The 18018-nt window shown below is 44.0% G+C and overlaps 1 protein-coding gene across 1 annotated transcript in view; it reads right to left on the reverse strand.

The window, feature by feature from the left end:
* The window catches only part of nrxn3a (neurexin 3a), a 179534-nt gene that overhangs the window by 141092 nt on the left and 20424 nt on the right, over positions 1 to 18018 (reverse strand). The window contains exons 3-4 of the mRNA XM_029687494.2: positions 16270 to 16290; positions 15822 to 15851 (exon numbers count right to left, since the gene is read on the reverse strand). Coding sequence (XP_029543354.2) covers positions 15822 to 15851; positions 16270 to 16290 — 51 coding nt within the window. The remainder of the gene's footprint in view (positions 1 to 15821; positions 15852 to 16269; positions 16291 to 18018) is intronic.

Genomic DNA, 18018 nt, shown 5'->3' on the forward strand with positions numbered 1-18018 from the left:
TTTATTGTAATGGTGCAAAAAGAACTTCAGACTATCCTTTATTTGTCTAGAATATTTTTTATATTAAGTGGCTTGAACTTGACAAACTGCGACAGACAAAGAGATCATGCGGTAACTCCGTGTCCATGATCCTCAAAGGTGCTTAAGATAGGAGGAAGATGGGATAGAGAATACACACACCTACCAGAGGTCGGGTCTCAATCAGATGCCTGAACCATTCCCCTCTCTGGATACCACAGCCTGCTGATGAGGACAAGACGGACAGAGCTACACATAAACACAGATCTGATAAACAACATCCCTCTGTCTGTCCCTCCCTCTCTCCTCTTCTCTCTCTCTCCTCCCTCCCTCTCTCCTCTTCTCTCTCCTCTTCTCTCTCTCTCATCCCTCTCTGTCTGTCCCTCCCTCTCTCCTCTTCTCTCTCTCTCCTCCCTCTCTCCTCTTCTCTCTCTCTCCTCCCTCTCTCCTCTTCTCTCTCTCTCATCCCTCTCTGTCTGTCCCTCCCCTCTCTCCTCTTCTCTCTCTCTCCTTTTCTCTCTCTCCTCCCTCTCTCCTCTTCTCTCTCTCTCATCCCTCTCTGTCTGTCCCTCCCTCTCTCCTCTTCTCTCTCTCTCCTCCCTCTCTCCTCTTCTCTCTCTCTCCTCCCTCTCTCCTCTTCTCTCTCTCATCCCTCTCTGTCTGTCCCTCCCTCTCTCCTCTTCTCTCTCTCTCCTCCCTCTCTCTCTCTCTCTCTCTCCTCCATCTCTCCTCTCTTCTCTCTCTCTCATCCCTCTCTGTCTGTCCCTCCCATCTCCTCTTCTCTCTCTCTCCTCCCTCTCTCCTCTTCTCTCTCTCCTCCATCTCTCCATTTCTCATCTCCTCTATCTCTCTGTTTCCCATCTCCTCCCTCTATCTCTCTGTTTCCCATCTCCTCCCTCTATCTCTCTGTTTCCCATCTCCTCCCTCAATCTCTCTCCTCCATCTCTTTTTCCATCTCATCACCTTCCTCTCTCTCTCTCCTCCATTGCGCTCTCTCTCTCGGACACTTACTTGTCGCTCTTCAACATCTCTCTCTGTATCTCCCTCTTTCTCTCTCTCCTCCATCACTCTTTTCCCTCCCGCTCTCTCTCTCTCCTTTACATCTCCCCCCCCAGAAAATCCTCTGTTTGGTACAAATCTGCGCTCCATGGCTCCAGCCCTGATAGCAGCATCCTATATCTGATATGGAAGGTCTGGCTGATACATTCATATGTAGCCTATATACCCCCTGCTTGTTCACATGGATTACTTCATTTATTTGATCTATAAATCATCTCGCCTCCCAAACAACCTAGCCTGAACAGATCCAGATGGCGTACAGATTAGAGTATCTGTGTATCTGAAGCGCTATGCTCAGACCAATAGTGAATCAACAGAGTGATTCCAGAATGGGGCACGGGGTCTTATGCCCAACGCATACATACAGACATATTGTCTATTACACTGATTCAGTATTGCATCAGGATGACAGAGAAAGATGAACAGAGGTGGCATAGAGAGAGAGAAAACTATGTGAAGAGCAACTGTAACCCAATGTCATGCCTCTAGCACACAGAGAACCTAGGGCTTCAATTTCACCAGACAAAAATCTAAATGAGCAGAGGGAAGAACAGAAGCGTGTGTGTGTGTGTGTGTGTGTGTGTAGACAGGAAACCGTGATCAAAGCACTAACCTCTCGCCACGGCAGCCGAGACTTGGGCCATCCATCAGTTGTAACGTTCTCTCTCTCTCTCACACACACACACACACACACACACACACACACACACACACACACACACACACACGGTGGGTCCCGTGGGATAGGATGAGAGGGACGGTTCTGTGGGTTGTGTGAGAGTACCACTTCATCTCTATCACAGGCTGCCGCTAGGAGTAACGTAGACCACATACAGTCACCACACCCTGGGAGAGGATCTGGGGGTCTGGGCTCTTATCATGGTGGAGCCATAGAAAAAGAACAGGCAGAAATGGGTGGAAAAATTAAATGGGTGGGACAGATGTATCATGTCTCACGGTCCAGCCTAATTTGGCGGCACAACAAAATTATACAGTGTCCATAAGAAACCAACAACAGCAGCAAGACAGAAATATGATGACACAGGAGAAAAAAAAAACTAAATTAGTCTGTTCCAGACAGGGGAAAACGACTGCGGATTTCACGATGAGGCCGACCGCGGTACTGCAGGAAATGTTTCCAGATGGGTGTCCTTAAAACTGAATACTTCAGAATCAAGTTATACGGATCATTTAGTTGCTAATGGCAGGCTGCAGTATCCCGGTCGGCCTTCAAGTTGACTTACTCCATGAGAGGGGACAGCACTGAGCTAGCCTGTAACATTATTTCCTAGAGTAGCTCAAACTGCGCATTCAATAATTCCAAAACTCCTCCATGTAGCAAGATGGCGACGCATTTAATTTAAAACTTCCTGATCATTAAATATGCCACTGAGCATTCTCATAAGAAACAATGGGGCGATGTCATCGATAGCTTCGCCCATATTTTTAATCCACTAGCTAGCCTTGCCATCATACAGATAACAAGAAAGCCAACACCATGAAACAGAAAATTTTCAGTGATCAGAATATTATTCCTCTCTTCCTTCTTTCCTACAGAGTGAAGCCACGTCCGAATCCACTGGTACAAGCGAAAGGCTGCGCTCTAATCCAAGATGCCTGCACACATGAAAGAACATGACTGCCTACTTTGAAGTCTCTTGATTCCAAAAACGGAGCGATTGGGGGGAAACCCGCCCGGCGACACAATGTATACTAACAGGGAAAGGAAGGGAGTGACTTGATTGGTGTGCCAGTCAGCCAGCCAACGCACCAGTGGGAGAAAAATCAGGCTAGCCAAGGCTCTCGCAAACGCATTGATTTGTCCCTATTACTGACGGCATTAATTGAGCTTTAGAAAGCAATCGGGTCGCAGGAATCCGGCTGGCTGGGTCTCAATCCGTAGGGAATGTATGATTGAGGAAAAATGAAGTGGGCCAGTTTTCTTCTGGACTTCTTAGGAGAGAAACTGATCCGCGGTGGATTGATTCTCAGCCTAGACTTAATTTATTAGTGCATATGCACTCACAACCAGCCACATACAGATCAATGGATGAGCGTTTTAATTTAGCAGCTGAGCGAGTAGACTTTAGACTGGCTAGGCATCTCAGATCTGTTTGTGCTGCACGGCCAACCACTATCGTCATGGCAAGAAAGCACAAACAGATCTGGGATCAAGGTACCTTTTTGTGACATATACCAACATTGGCAAGTCAGGACACTATTCATGTGGACAATGATAGCCTGGTGAAGCACAGATACCTTTTCAAAGTCGTATTGTATTCTCTTACCGCCGGAACATTTTGGAAACAGATGCCTTCATCATTGTTCACTTGTGTGGTCTCTCTTAGGTCATCAGTGCCAAATCAACTGCCATTATTAAATTGCTATGGAGCCCTATAGGAACGTCAGTACTCACTATGCAGTATGAGGCCTCTGGAGGGTCTGGTCTGTCTGGGTGGAACCGATACAACAGATGTGCACATTACATCAATTATGGTGTGGCCTGCCCTCTACCACTGTCTGACTGACGTTGCCAAGTTGGGAGAATATTGGCCAAAATGAAAATACTAAAATGGTTGACTCATGTTCTGGGGACGTAAGAAAGGAAGTCAATTGGTAGAACGACAAAAAAACACAAACGCTCTCAGACATGACATTACATAAATTATGGCGTGGTCTGCCCTCTGCCACTGTCTGACTGACACAAATACGCGCAGACACACATTCCCACATAAACGCTGTGAGAAAAGCTTCTGGTGGACTGGACTAAACAAAAAGCCATCTTTTGTTTTTCTCCCACAAAATAAACATGTTCTCAATTAAATGCTTTTCAATCTCCTTTACTTGGACCCACATCTGATCAGGCTGTAATGACGGTTGGCGAAAGGTCACCAACTCTACCTTTTCACCGGTGTGTCAGCGTCATGTTACCAGGTCGGGTTGCTAGGGCCACCAGAAAGGCTCACCTCTACCCTTTCCTGGCAGGAAACTGACACCTTGAACCCAATATCCTTCAGTACCTCAGGGTAGGGTAAGGATGTACCCTTCATTTAACCTCTAGCCTTTACCTCTCATCCCTAAACTATCTTCCTCCCCTCTCTCCTCTCCTTCCTTTTTTTCCCCCTCTCTCTTCTCTCTCTCAATAACAGGTAGGGTTCAGCTGTGTATATCACCGTGCCCTCTTACTGCTCTGAATATGTCAGGATTAGACTGTCATAGCAGGGGTTCGTTGTCTTAGTGAGCTCACACATGCCGACACACACTCTAACACACACACACAGCACGTTGACACACTCACTCTCACATCTCCCTATTTCACAAATATACACACACACACACACACACTCTCTCTCTCTCTGAACAGTAGTGAGTGTATTCTTGCCGTGTATCTTCTTCTACCAGCACAGTGCGGAGCGGAGCTCATGCATTTTTAACAACACACACATTATTACATTTCTGTCCTACATGCACTCTGCAGACAGGAAAGCCACACTGGAGCAACAGGAGAGAGACAGGAGAGAGGGAGACAGGAGGAGAGGAGGGGAGGGGCGAGGAGAGGAGAGGTAGATGATATAGGGTATTCTACAGACCCGTAATTCTACAGGATGATTGCTGATATTATACCAGTTAGAGAAACAGTTGCCCCATATAAACATGTGTAATTGAATTTGAGGTCAGAATAAACAACAACCAACCCAAGTTCAGCACTGTGCTTCACACACACACACACACACACACACACACACACACACACACACACACACACACCACTGGAGGCTGCTGAGGGGTGGACGTAATATTGGCTGGAATGGAGTAAATGGAGTGGCATCAACCATCTTTAATGTGTTTGATACCATTCCATTGACTCCATTCCAGCTATTATTGTGAGCCGTCCTCCCCTCAGCAGCCTCCACTGGCACGCTAGAGAACGACCAACAATCAGTGTCTTTATAGCACGAGCGCTATTCACTCATTGTTAGCTAACATGTCCTGAGGAACCTCTGAGTTGCATCGCTTGGTAGCTCACAACTCGTGCTGTATATCATTTAACACACTTGAAAATGCGACATGGCTATTTTGAAACTATTAATTGCTTCACTGTTCAGCAAAACAATGTCCAAGGTTACACTTTATTAAGTAAAAAGATGCCGGTTGCTTGCTAGCTAGTTAGCTACCAGAAGTTAGCTTAGAGCTGAAGCTAACTTTGCTAGCTAGCAAGCTTACAGCTGAAGCTAACATCGGTTCACTACCCTATTCATTTATTTGTAATAATATGCAAACCATTATGCAATATATGCTGAATTCAAAGCTGATTGTGACTTGTCTTTCCCTGCCGAGCTGCATGGCTGCATCATTCAAGGTGTGAATACGCCATGCAAGTGACGCGGCAAGTAGCACAGTGGTCTTCAGGGCAAAAATGTCATAAAAAGCATCTGGCAGAGGCAAATTCATCCACAAACACAAACATAATTGTATATACAGTATATCTTATATGACTGCGTTCATGAAGCCCATTCAACAGACCAGGGTATGAACACGGAAGTGTAACAGAAGGAGCATGTCACTTGCACACGGTATCAGGAGGGGCTGGCTGTTATCTTATTGAAGATACAATGCATGCTTTTATGAAAGAAAATAATAGGCTCCAAATGTTGCTGATCAGTAGGCTAATATAAGTCCCAAATGTAAGGGAAACAGATTGTTTGTCATCACACACTCACGACGCCAGGACAGCGGAGTCAATCACCACCTTCCGGAGACACCTGAAACCCCACCTCTTTAAGGAATACCTAGGATAGGATAAAGTAATCCTTCTCCCCCTCCCCCCCTTAAAAGACCTAGATGCACTATTGTAAAGTGGCTGTTCCACTGGATGTCATAAGGTGAAAGCACCAATTTGTAAGTCGCTCTGGATAAGAGCGTCTGCTAAATGACTTAAATGTAATGTAAATGTCATCTGTAGCCCCATAGACTCAATTGAAATCAGTTGAAACAACCTCAATAACTCAATGCATGGACACTCCTATTGAATATGCATTCAACTGTATTGTGAGGAGGCCTATGCCATCTTGATTTACAGAGTTTATCAAGAGTTACCACCATTCGGATAAAATCATTACCATTATGTTGTTTTGTAGTTAGATTGGTAAAAAACAACTACAAAATGCTGTATAAAATGCGGCATAAAATATCAGCCATCGGCCTTCTTGAACACCAGACAATCGGTACTGGCCCTAAAAAAACATATCGATAATTCTCTCAAACACACACAAACACACATACAGCAGCATGCCAATGATCCTGCCATCGCAATCCGGGATCCGAGTTACCATGATGGCAGCCATGTGCAGCTTGAGAGGAGTATCGACTATGCATAAGAGCAAGCATTCACTCGCTCTCACACACTGAGACACACACACTGAGACACACACACTGAGACACACACACACACACGTGGCTACATACACACCCACCCACCCACCCACGCACGCACAAACATATCAATACTTTTCAATAGAGCATGATCAGGCTTGGCAATGCCATTTCATGCAAATCTGACTATCTGGCATCTTTGAAGTCTTCCCATTGCCCTTCATAATATTTGATTGTGCACCTCTAGGCATGGAAACTATATTACCCATCATGCACTACCACTGCCCGGGCCCTGTGTGAACATAGAGATGATCAGAGAGATGTTCAAAGGGAATCAATACTTATTAGATGCTGATCTAAGGTCAGTTTTCCTCCCAATGAATAAAGTAAGGACTAGCAGAGAGTAAACTGATCCTAGATCTGTGCCTAGGACAGTGATCAAAAAGATGCTCGGGGGGAACCAATGCTCATTAGAGAGGCTAACTAGGCTCCAGCCATGCATGGCAGAGGTAGACAATGGCTATAGAGATGGAGCTAGCACTGCTGTCACACACACAAACACATATACACTGCTGTCTGATCGCTGACCAGTGTAATGAGGATCCATCAGAGTATTCCCTACTGCCACCTGGCCCTAGCACTGCTCCAGCACGACTAGCACAACACACACGCGCCATCACAACAGCCCTCATGCACACACACATTTAGGTATAACATGCACACACTTTTAGGTATAAAGTCAAGGTGGAAATATCTGCACATCTGCACACACACGCACACACACACGTGTGCTGTTTACGTGTGTGGATTAGAAGCCATACAGCCCAGAGGGGTTGAGCTGTAGAGAACTTTAAAAAGGCCATCAGATATGTAAGTGATCTAAGTAAACATCCTCGGGCCAAACTACTCATAATATACTCCTGTCTCATTAGCATACAAACGTTACCAGACCATCTCCTCATACTGCTAAACAGACCAACACATGCACCTGCGCACTCACACGCATGCCCACACACACAAAAACATACCAGAATCACACACAAGCTACCTAAAACGAAGCAACAGCTCCCAAGCCCCTACGGAATACAATTCCATTGTTTCTGAATAATGTGCCACTTCCATTTTGTATGGAGTCTGTCAAAAACACACCACCGTCAACATGACAACAGCAAAACAGCACTTGATGACAGGTGAATTGAATGAAGTGTGTGACCTAAGCAGTGGGTGGACTTCCTGATTCAATCAGTCTCGTTGTGTTACTTTTTTTCTTTGTGGATGTTCTCGGAGATTCGGCCAACATCAGATCAACTTTAAAGCGGCAATCTGCAGTTCCAACAATACAAAAAGCGGTCACATACATGTCTTCAGAAAGTGTTTACACCCCTTGACTTTTTGCACATTTGGTTGTGTTAAAAGATGGGATTAAAATTGATTTAATTATCTTCACAAAATATTCTGTAATGTCAAAGTGGAAGAAAAATTCAAACATTTGCACACAAAAAAAGGAAAAATAAAACACTAACATATCTTGATTACATTAGTATTCACACCCCTGAGTCAATACATGTTAAAATCACCTTTGGCAGTGATTACAGCTGTGAGTCTTTCTGGATACGTCTGTAAAAGCATTGCATACCCGGATTGTACACTATTTGCACATTATTCATTTATAAATTCTGTCAAGTAGGTTGTTGGTCTTATCTAGACAGCCATTTTCAAGTGTTGCCATAGATTTTCAAGCAGATTTAAGTCAAAACTGTAACTAGGCCACTCAGGAGCATTCAATGTCGTCTTGGTAAGCACCTCCAGTGTATATTTGGCCTTGTGTTTTAGGTCACTGTCCTGCTGAAAGGTGGATTTCACAGAACTTCTAGAATTTTGCCTGTGCTCAGCTCTATTCCGTTTCTTTTAATATAAAACAAAAACTCCCTAGTCCTTGCCGATACCAATAACATGACGCAACTGCCACCATGCTTGAAAATATGACGATGTGTTGTGTTGGATTTGGCCTCAAACATAACAGTTAGTTATCAGGACATAAAGTTCCATAATGCTTTGTTATCAGGACATAACGTTTCTTTCTTTGCCACAGAATGTATGTAACGCAACAAAATGTGGAGTGTGTCAAGGAATGTGAATACTTTCTGAAGGCACTGTAGCTATAGATACGTGGACTGACCATCCATTATATAAAAATGATAGTTTTCATCATTTTTAGAGGCTCTTGAGTGTTTGTTTACAATTACATTGTGTACAGTGGAGTAAAACAAGCTTATATTTTTGGTAATGCTGAGCGATCCGTGCTTTTTGAGGTAGGTTCAGTTTCTGTCCATTTTTTTTTTTAATCAAAATTTTCAATTTCATTTCTATACTTTTTTTGTGGACATTACATGCACTGTATGCATTATGTGGGTTGAATACTGTAGCGACACAGACTAAAACAATGAATACAAGTCCCATGATGGAAGTGACTGCCCATTAGGCCTACTACTAGGCCCAGAATTTATTCACATTACTTTACTTTAATAAAATATTTCAGTTGTTGTGTATATTACGTTTGTTTTATTTGATGACGTTCATTTCATTTCAAGTCATCATCTCATCTCTATAGAGCTACTGCCTATGCTGTCTGGCAAAATTACTATTTTAGTAGTTGTTCAAAGTAAATAAGGCATACATTTAGGAGTACTGACGTCCAACTGTCTATCAATCACTTAAAGTATGTATATTCGGTTAAAAATACCTTGCGAAGCAACTGCACTATGTAAATCGCGCATTTTTCTGGTCTCTTAGCAATCGTAAACGAAACACAGACCACACACGTAGTCGCACAATGGATTATGGTCATTGTAGTTAATTATCACGTTTTCTGCGCTAAACTATGTAGAACACTGGCCTGTTGGAAACTCCCTATTACATCGCACAGTTCGGCATGATCTGATTTACCTATAGAGAAACTGCAGCGCAATCGGCGCATTGAGCTCACAGAAAAAAAACGAAGTGCAGTTCAAATAATTGAACCGATCTCAGTCAACTAGTTGTTTCAAAAACGAAAAATAACATTTCGGTTAATCGCTCAGCACAATTTTTTGATTCTGATGGGATACAACTAAACTCATGAGGCATCTATAAGTTACATTCTACAAGAATCAATGGGTATATGTCAAATGTATATATACTGTATATATCATTCATTTAAAAATCTAAACATGGATGTGGCAATTGCAGATCACCCCTCTAAATTAGATTTCATTTTCTGTGCTTTAGGATATAAAGATCAGCAAAATGGTGCAGGAAAATCAACATGAGAGAATACACCCTGGGGGATTTTTTATTGATTCAGTTCATCAATGAAGAAATCAACAAATGTATAAAGTGAGGCCAAGAGATACAGGGTGGCACGCACACACACGCACACACACATACACACACACACAAATCTGAGGCCACCACCCCCCAGGGGGTGTGTTGTCTGCCTGTCGGTCGGCTGACAGAGAGACAGCTACTGAGGGATTATGGGAGCAAATGGAATTACCTACCGTCCAAATGCCAAGATAACCATTTCATTATCAGTGTCTCACACACACCAGCAGAGTGGCATCAAACAACCTCCAGAGGGACACACACACACACACACACACACTGCACCAGACGGGGGCAAAGGAACAGCTGACAAACGCTCTGTGGAAAAGATTCAAATATTTGAAGAATCAAAGAGTTAGCAAAGGAGGAAGGTGGGAAAGGAACATGTAATCCCCAAAACTATGTTTTGAGTGACAAGTTAAAGCTTCCTCTCCCTGAATCAAGGAAAGAATCAATCCCATGTAAAGTCCCTGAGAAATAAGTCCAGCTTAATATTAAAGGAGTCAATATGAGATGATTGACCTTTTCCCTTCCCCTGGGTCCAGTCTGTATGTCCAGCTCAAACATAGGCCAGTGGAATATTTGTCAAAGAGTGCTCTATGACACTGTAATACTCACACACCTGTTTTACTAAGACCTGAGAACCCCCCTAACACACACACACATACGCACACACACAAACATGCTGACACACACATACTAACCCTTTCACATCACTAACTCTTCTGTTTTTTTCTCCCTTTTAGTGTGTGTGTGAAACAGAGAGTGAGAGAGAGAAAGAGAGTCCCATTCTCAGTCCCAGCGCTGATCAGCATTTGATTATCAATGTCTCCTCAAGGTTAGCAAGAGTAGACACCTCCTTAATGCAATCAAACCTGATTAGATAATTAGCATACTATTTGCATAATTTTTCTGCAATTCATTATCCAGCTAGTGAGTTCATCTATGTCCCCTGAGATGATCTATCTCTCTCCTCCCCTCACCCCACAAACTACACACACACAAGACAAATTGGAGCCTTGGAAAGAGAGGAGCGTAAATGGCTGTCCCTGCAATTCTCTGTGTCCCCTCTAAACCCGCTTATGTTTTCGTGGCTGTTTGTCGGCATATGCCCGCTGCCAACATGAGGCATGGCAACCGAGCTAAGCCTCAGTGTGTGTGTGTGTGTGTGTGTGTGTGTGTGTGTGTGTGTGTGTGTGTGTGTGTGTGTGTGTGTGTGTGTGTGTGTGTGTGTGTGTGAGAGAAGTTCAGGGGTGTACCATTTGAAATCCAAACTGTTCTGGGGTCTCTCTACTACCCTCACTCTGTGTGTGTCTCTGTCTCTCACTCTCTCTCCAGCTGGTGTCTGCAATCTCTCACCCTCTCATGGCTGCATTACAGCATCAGTCAGTCAACCATAGAAAAGACAACTGTCTACCATTACTCAATGACACCACTGATATCCTTGAGTTACCACCGTTTTCACAGTGCAGAAATATTGCCTTTACATCACCTTAATAACTGTTACAAAGATGTCAATGATAGAGAATGAAACCGTAAATTATACATTGATTTGGTTAAGTAAGCGATAGCAAATGAGAACCTTTGCTACATCATGAATTAAAAGGCTAATTAAGGTGTGTCTAAGGCAAGGCACCATCATTTGGAAACCAATGAGCTATAATATCACCAGCCAGGTCACCCATGATACAAGTCACTATTCAACGTCCATCCATGTCTGAGGACATCGGGAGATGACGTGGAAACCGGCCACTAGGGGAAACAGAGAGCGCTGTTTCCTTCAAGTAGGTTTTGGTTTTACTGAAGGTTTAATGAACAGGGTTGGCGGATGGGTGTAAGCAACTGCCTCCGATTCCAAAGGTTGCGAGTTTGAATCCAGTGATAGAAAGTTTGATCCCAAACCTTAACCCTTACCTTAACCATTCAGAGTTAATGCCTAACCTTAAAAAATAGGAGTTAACTTTGAAATCTGACTTTTGAAACAACTTCTAAATTTGACGTTTGAGAAACATGGATGAACGTCTAATTTTGACATGAGACCGTGAGAGCTGGTAGAATATCACATGCACTCACTGGACCCCTTTTCTAAAAAACACTAAAAAGCATTAACATGGGCCACAACCTCTGCTGTTTGAGGCTTTACAGGATAAATATGATATTTTTGCTTTGTTTATAAGTTTATAAGCTTCATATGATATCAGAAGGAGATGGAGAGGTCTGGGCCAAAACAACAAAACTTCTGCTTTGACCAAATACAGACTATAAGTGCTAGCACAGTCTTTATCATACTATAAACTAAGGTATTGCTTCTATCTATTATTCATTGCAACATTGAGCGCCATTCCTTTTTGCATTGTTGGCCTAAGTGGCAATCGAACCCACGACCCTGTCAATGCTAATGCCATGCTCTTAATAACTGAGGCACACAGGAAAAGTCCCAGTGTACTTATGACATACAGTAGCTATAGCATGCCATCGAGAGGAGGGTAGAAGTGTAACCTCTACGTGAAACCAGCTGAATGTAAGCACTACCTGCCATCAGCAGTGTTAGAACAGCTAGCCCACAGTGACTTCTAGAGAATTACCACCATGAATTCCACCACATCAAAGCCTGCTAGTGTTGGGAAACACTGTCAGGAATGGGGAGAGGGAGAGAGAGCTGGAAAGTAGGAGAGAGGAGGGAAAGAGACCGAAAGGAGAATAAAGAAACAATGAGATAGAGAGAGCAAGACGGCTACACACTCTTCTATTACACCCCCCTCTCCATCTTCCTCTGTGAGTCCCTCTGTCTTCTTGTCTACGCAGCTGCGACTGGATGCAAATAAAGCCGTAATGGAGGTCCTGTCTGCTTAACAGGAGTCGACAGGGGGGCTGATGGGAAATAATGTCTGCCGTCTCCCGGAGGGATTAAACACAGGAAGCAGGAAGTGAGACAGACAGGAGGAGCAGGGAAGGAGAGAGGGAACAAGTTCAGCACTAGAGGAGGATATTGATACAACACAGGGGTTTGCAGTATAGCTCTCTGGGTTACATTTTGGGCTAGGAATGGGGAAAGAAGAGGATTGCTCTGTATTTCATTTAAGGTAAGGTAGGAACACACACACACAATATCCATGTAGTTCGGCCAATCCTTGTCCAACACCTAGAGGGCCTCTGTGTGTGCAGGCTTTGGTTCTGACCCAGCCCTAACACACCTGGCCTACTACCAAACTGACTTTACAGTCTGGTTTTCCTTACTAAAGACTGTGACTTTGCCTTTTAACTGATACTGTGACAGCTGGGCATTTCTCTGCTTTCATGCTAATTGTATCCCTTCTTAATGTCCAGGGAGCTCTGGGTTATTACAGTAAAGTCGGTCAGAACGGAGGAGGCAGCTAATGCTTCACTTTTCTCTACATCATCAGTCTCTCACTGTAAAGCAGTCATTGTGATAAGCAGAGTCAGCATCAGCGGTGGTTTGAAAACTACAAAACCTTTTTTTCAGGCTACACACATCTTACTGGTGTGTGCTCATATCATTTTTCCAAAAGGCCCATTGGTCAGAGTCAGCCAGCATGTGCCCCAATGGGCTTCTCTTTGTGTGTGTGTGTGTGTGTGTGTGTGTGTGTGTGTGTGTGTGTGTGTGTGTGTGTGTGTGTGTGTGTGTGTGTGTGTGTGTGTGTGTGTGTGTGTGTGTCTGTCAACACAGTACAAACCAGTGACAAACTTAAAAACGACCACATCTATCAAAGTTTCGCTCTCTCTCTCCTCATTCATCTTTCCCCCACTCCATCTCACACTCTCTCCCCCTCACCTACAGTATTTCTCTCTCTCTCCTCATTCATCTCACACTCTCTCCCCCTCACCTACAGTATTTATCTCTCTCTCTCCTCATTCATCTTTCCCCACTCCATCTCACTCTCTCCCCCTCAGCTACAGTATTTCTCTCTCTCTCTCCTCATTCATCTTTCCCCCACTCCATCTCACACTCTCTCCCCCTCACCTACAGTATTTCTCTCTCTCTCCTCATTCATCTCACTCTCTCCCCCTCACCTACAGTATTTCTCTCTCTCTCTCCTCATTCATCTTTCCCCACTCCATCTCACACTCTCTACCCCTCACCTACAGTATTTCTCTCTCTCTCCTCATTCATCTCACACTCTCTCTCCCCTCACCTACAGTATTTCTCTCTCTCTCTCCTCATTCATCTTTCCCCCACTCCATCTCACACTCTCTCCCCTCACCTACAGTATTTCTCATTCTCTCCTCATTCATCTCACACTCTCTCCCCCTCACCTACAGTATTTCTCTCTCTCTCTCCTCATTCATCTTTCCCCACTCCATCTCACACTCTCTCCCCTCACCTACAGTATTTCTCTCTCTCTCCTCATTCATCTTTCCCCCACTCCATCTCACTCTCTCCCCCTCACCTACAGTATTTCACCTCTCTCTCTCCTCATTCATCTTTCCCCCACTCCATCTCACACTCTCTCCCCTCACCTACAGTGTTTCTCTCTCTCTCCTCATTCATCTTTCCCCCACTCCATCTCACACTCTCTCCCCCTCACCTACAGTGTTTCTCTCTCTCTCCTCATTCATCTTTCCCCCACTCCATCTCACACTCTCTCCCCTCACCTACAGTGTTTCTCTCTCTCTCCTCATTCATCTTTCCCCCACTCCATCTCACACTCTCTCCCCCTCACCTACAGTGTTTCTCTCTCCGCTCCCGTTCCTCTCTATCTCACAAAAGGAGTGCATTTGAAAGATATTGCAGCGTCACATCATATCTTGTAATTGCATCATTCACCCAAGGACATGTCATCACGGAGACAGTTCAAATGTCAGTCCGACATTACATTGTACTTTAGATATGAAAAGCAGATTATCATGTCCTAATCCATGGACTCCACCGCAGACAATGGAGGGAGAGTGTGGAAAACATCACTCCTGAACATCCTTGCAAATCTCTCCCAGCCTATAGTCATCAAACTGAGAGACTTTCTCCCCAATCTCATTCCGTCGATAATCCAGTACTCAAAACATCTATAGCAGATCATTCCTGAATTCCATTTCCTCTTAGTACACTTACGATATATTCCTAACGACAGTGCCACACACTCCCTCCCTCACTCAGACTCAGTGAGCACTCTGTTTTCCTGCTTCAATTAAGGATAATTTAATTAATTTGCCTAATCCAAGCACCCTTGGTGAGCTGCCATTAGGCAGGAAACGCTAAACAGAGAGAGGTAAACACAATACAGCAACACACAGAGACACACGTCACACCAGGGGAGTGTCTTATGTTGCACTCACGCCCGCTTTTATCACACACATCAAGGAATTAGACAATAGCGTAAATACCCTCGTCTTTGCACACAGAGGAACACATTTGAAAGAGCACACGGTATTTGACATGACACTCACTCAATCGAGCCCAGGGTTTCTTAAAGCGAGGGTAAGAGAAAGACTGATCTGTACCTTTGCTTTTAGCTAGGGAGAGGCGAGGAGGAGAGAGGGCGTAGAAGACAGAAGGTGGTGTGTCCACAGCGGAAGAGGAGGAGAGAAAAACCAACAGTGAATAAGTTTGACACGGGAGAGTGCTTGATGAGTGGAGAACACAAATTAATATGTGTATATTAATATCTGCATGTCATTCATATCAATACACAGTAGCACATTGGCACTGTAGTATTGTCAGACTACACGACGCTTCAAACTCAGTCCTTCACACACAAACACACACACACACACACACACACACACACACACACACACACCAGGCAGTACCGTAAGCCTATGTTAGTCAGTGCATGCAAAAACACACATTTCTTAGATTGCAAAAATACTTAATCTACTGTTTTTTATGTACTACTGTAACACTGTTATTAACACCACGTATAGAGGAAAAAGTGCATTTGTCATCGGAAGAGAAAATCTTCAAAACATCACAACAAACATGCACACAGCACACAACCACACAGCACACAACCACACGGAAATGATGGCGATTAGAAAGAAGAGAGGCATACCTTGCTCCGCCATCATCATATGTGAAAATCCTTGAGGGAAGGAACGAATGACAGAAAGAAGGGGGAAAAAGAGAAAGAGAGAAAGAGAGAAAGAGAGAGCACTTCAGAACTTATATTCCAATACTTTGTCGGTACAGTATTGCGATGTCCCATATTTTCCCGTGAAAGAAAGCATGGCATCAGACTCACAGACAAACAAGCTTCCCACAGCTAAGGGAAAGCTTCCGTAGTAGGACTAGAGTAGTTGAACTAAAGAAGTAGCAGGGCTGACATCTTTGTAGGAACATTTTGGTTATGAAGACATGACTGACCCAAAAAACGTAAATACAGTTTCCATCCCAATTTTTTTTTGTGTGTTTTTATTTCTATCATGGATAACAAGTGTCCAATGAGCCTAAATTATTTTGCGTTATTTCTAAGATGATATGGTTTTCCTCAGAACACTTACCTGGAATATTATTGTTGACCTCTGGATTCACCGGGACAGAAAATTAGAAGCAAAATAACAAAAAGGAAAAGAGAGAGGGAACGAGTTCCAAAATTAGAAACACTCTTTTTGCATTTGCATGGAACCTATCATGCAAACCTAACACACCTGACACCATACACAGACACTACACTGTGCATGTACAGTGCCTTCGGAAATTATTCAGACCCCTTGACTTTTTCCACACTTCGTTACGTTACAGCCTTATTCTAAACAGGTGCATCCTGTTTCCATTGATCATCCTTGAGATGTTTCTACAACTTGATTGGAGTCCACCTGTGGTAAATTCAATTGATTGGACATGATTTGGAAAGGCACACACCTGTCTATATAAGGTCCCATAGTTGGCAATGCAAAAACCAAGCCATGAGTTCAAAGGAATTGTCTGTCGAGCTCCGAGACACGATTGGGGGAAAGGTACCAAAACATTTCTGCAGCATTAAAGTTTCCCAAGGACACAGTGGCCAACACCATTCTTCAATGGAAGAAGTTTGGAACCACAAAGACTCTTCCTTGAGCTGGCCGCCCGGCCAAACTGAGCAATCGGGGGAGAAGGGCCTTGGTCAGGGAGGTGACCATGAACCCAATGGTCAGTCTGACAGAGCTCCAGAGTTCCTCTGTGGAAATGGGAGAGCCTTCAAGAAGGACAACCATCTCTGCAGCACTCCACCAATTAGGCCTTTATGGTAGAGTGGCCAGATGGAAAGCACTCCTCAATAAAAGGCACATGACAGCCCGCTTGGAGTTTGCCATAAGGCACCTAAAGACTCTCAGACAATGAGAAACTAGATTCTCTGGTCTGTTGAAACCAAGATTGAACTCTTTGGTCTGAATGCCAAGCGTCACTTCTAGAGGAAACCTGGCACCATCCTTACGGTGAAGCATGGTAGTGGCAGCATCATGCTGTGGGGATGTTTTTCAGTGGCAGGGACTGGGAGTCTAGTCAGGATCGAGGCAAATATGAACGGAGCAACGTACAGAGGGATCCTTGACAAAAACCTGCTCCAGAGCACTCAGGAACCTCAGACTGGGGTGAAGGTTCACCTTCCAACAGGACAATGACCCTAAGCACACAGCTAAGACAACGCAGGAGTTTCCTTGAGTGGCCCAGCCAGAGCCCGGACTTGAACGCGATCGAACATCTGTGGAGAGACCTGAAAATAGCTGTGGAGAAACGCTCCCCATCCAACCTGACAGAGCTTGAGAGGATCTGCAGAGATGAATGGGAGAAACTCCCCAAATACTGATGTACCTAAGCTTGTAGCATCATACCCAAGAAGACGTGAGGCTGTTGTAGCTGCCAAAGGTAGCTGGCATTTTCTTAGATATTAGCAACATGTTCTATAATCCTGTTTTTGCTTTGTCATTATGGGTGCAGAGTGATGAAGAAAAAAACTATTTTATTCATTTTAGAATAAGGCTGTAACGTAACAAAATGTGGACAAGGTCAAGGGGTCTGAATACTTTCCGTAGGCACTGTATATAGTGAGAGTATAGCACAGTCAAATATATTACATTGAAGTGAATATATTGTTGTAAGAGAACATCATTGTCATCATCTCATCTGAACACCACTTGATCCCCAAAAACACATTCTGAAAAACATTGAGGAAGCATGATATCTTCATTCAGCTTCAGTCACACAAACAGGTAAACACACAAACACACACACACACACACACACAAACATAGCTGGGACATAAATCCAAG

Source organism: Oncorhynchus nerka, linkage group LG18 (assembly GCF_034236695.1).
Source record: "Oncorhynchus nerka isolate Pitt River linkage group LG18, Oner_Uvic_2.0, whole genome shotgun sequence".
Classification (NCBI taxonomy): domain Eukaryota; kingdom Metazoa; phylum Chordata; class Actinopteri; order Salmoniformes; family Salmonidae; genus Oncorhynchus; species Oncorhynchus nerka.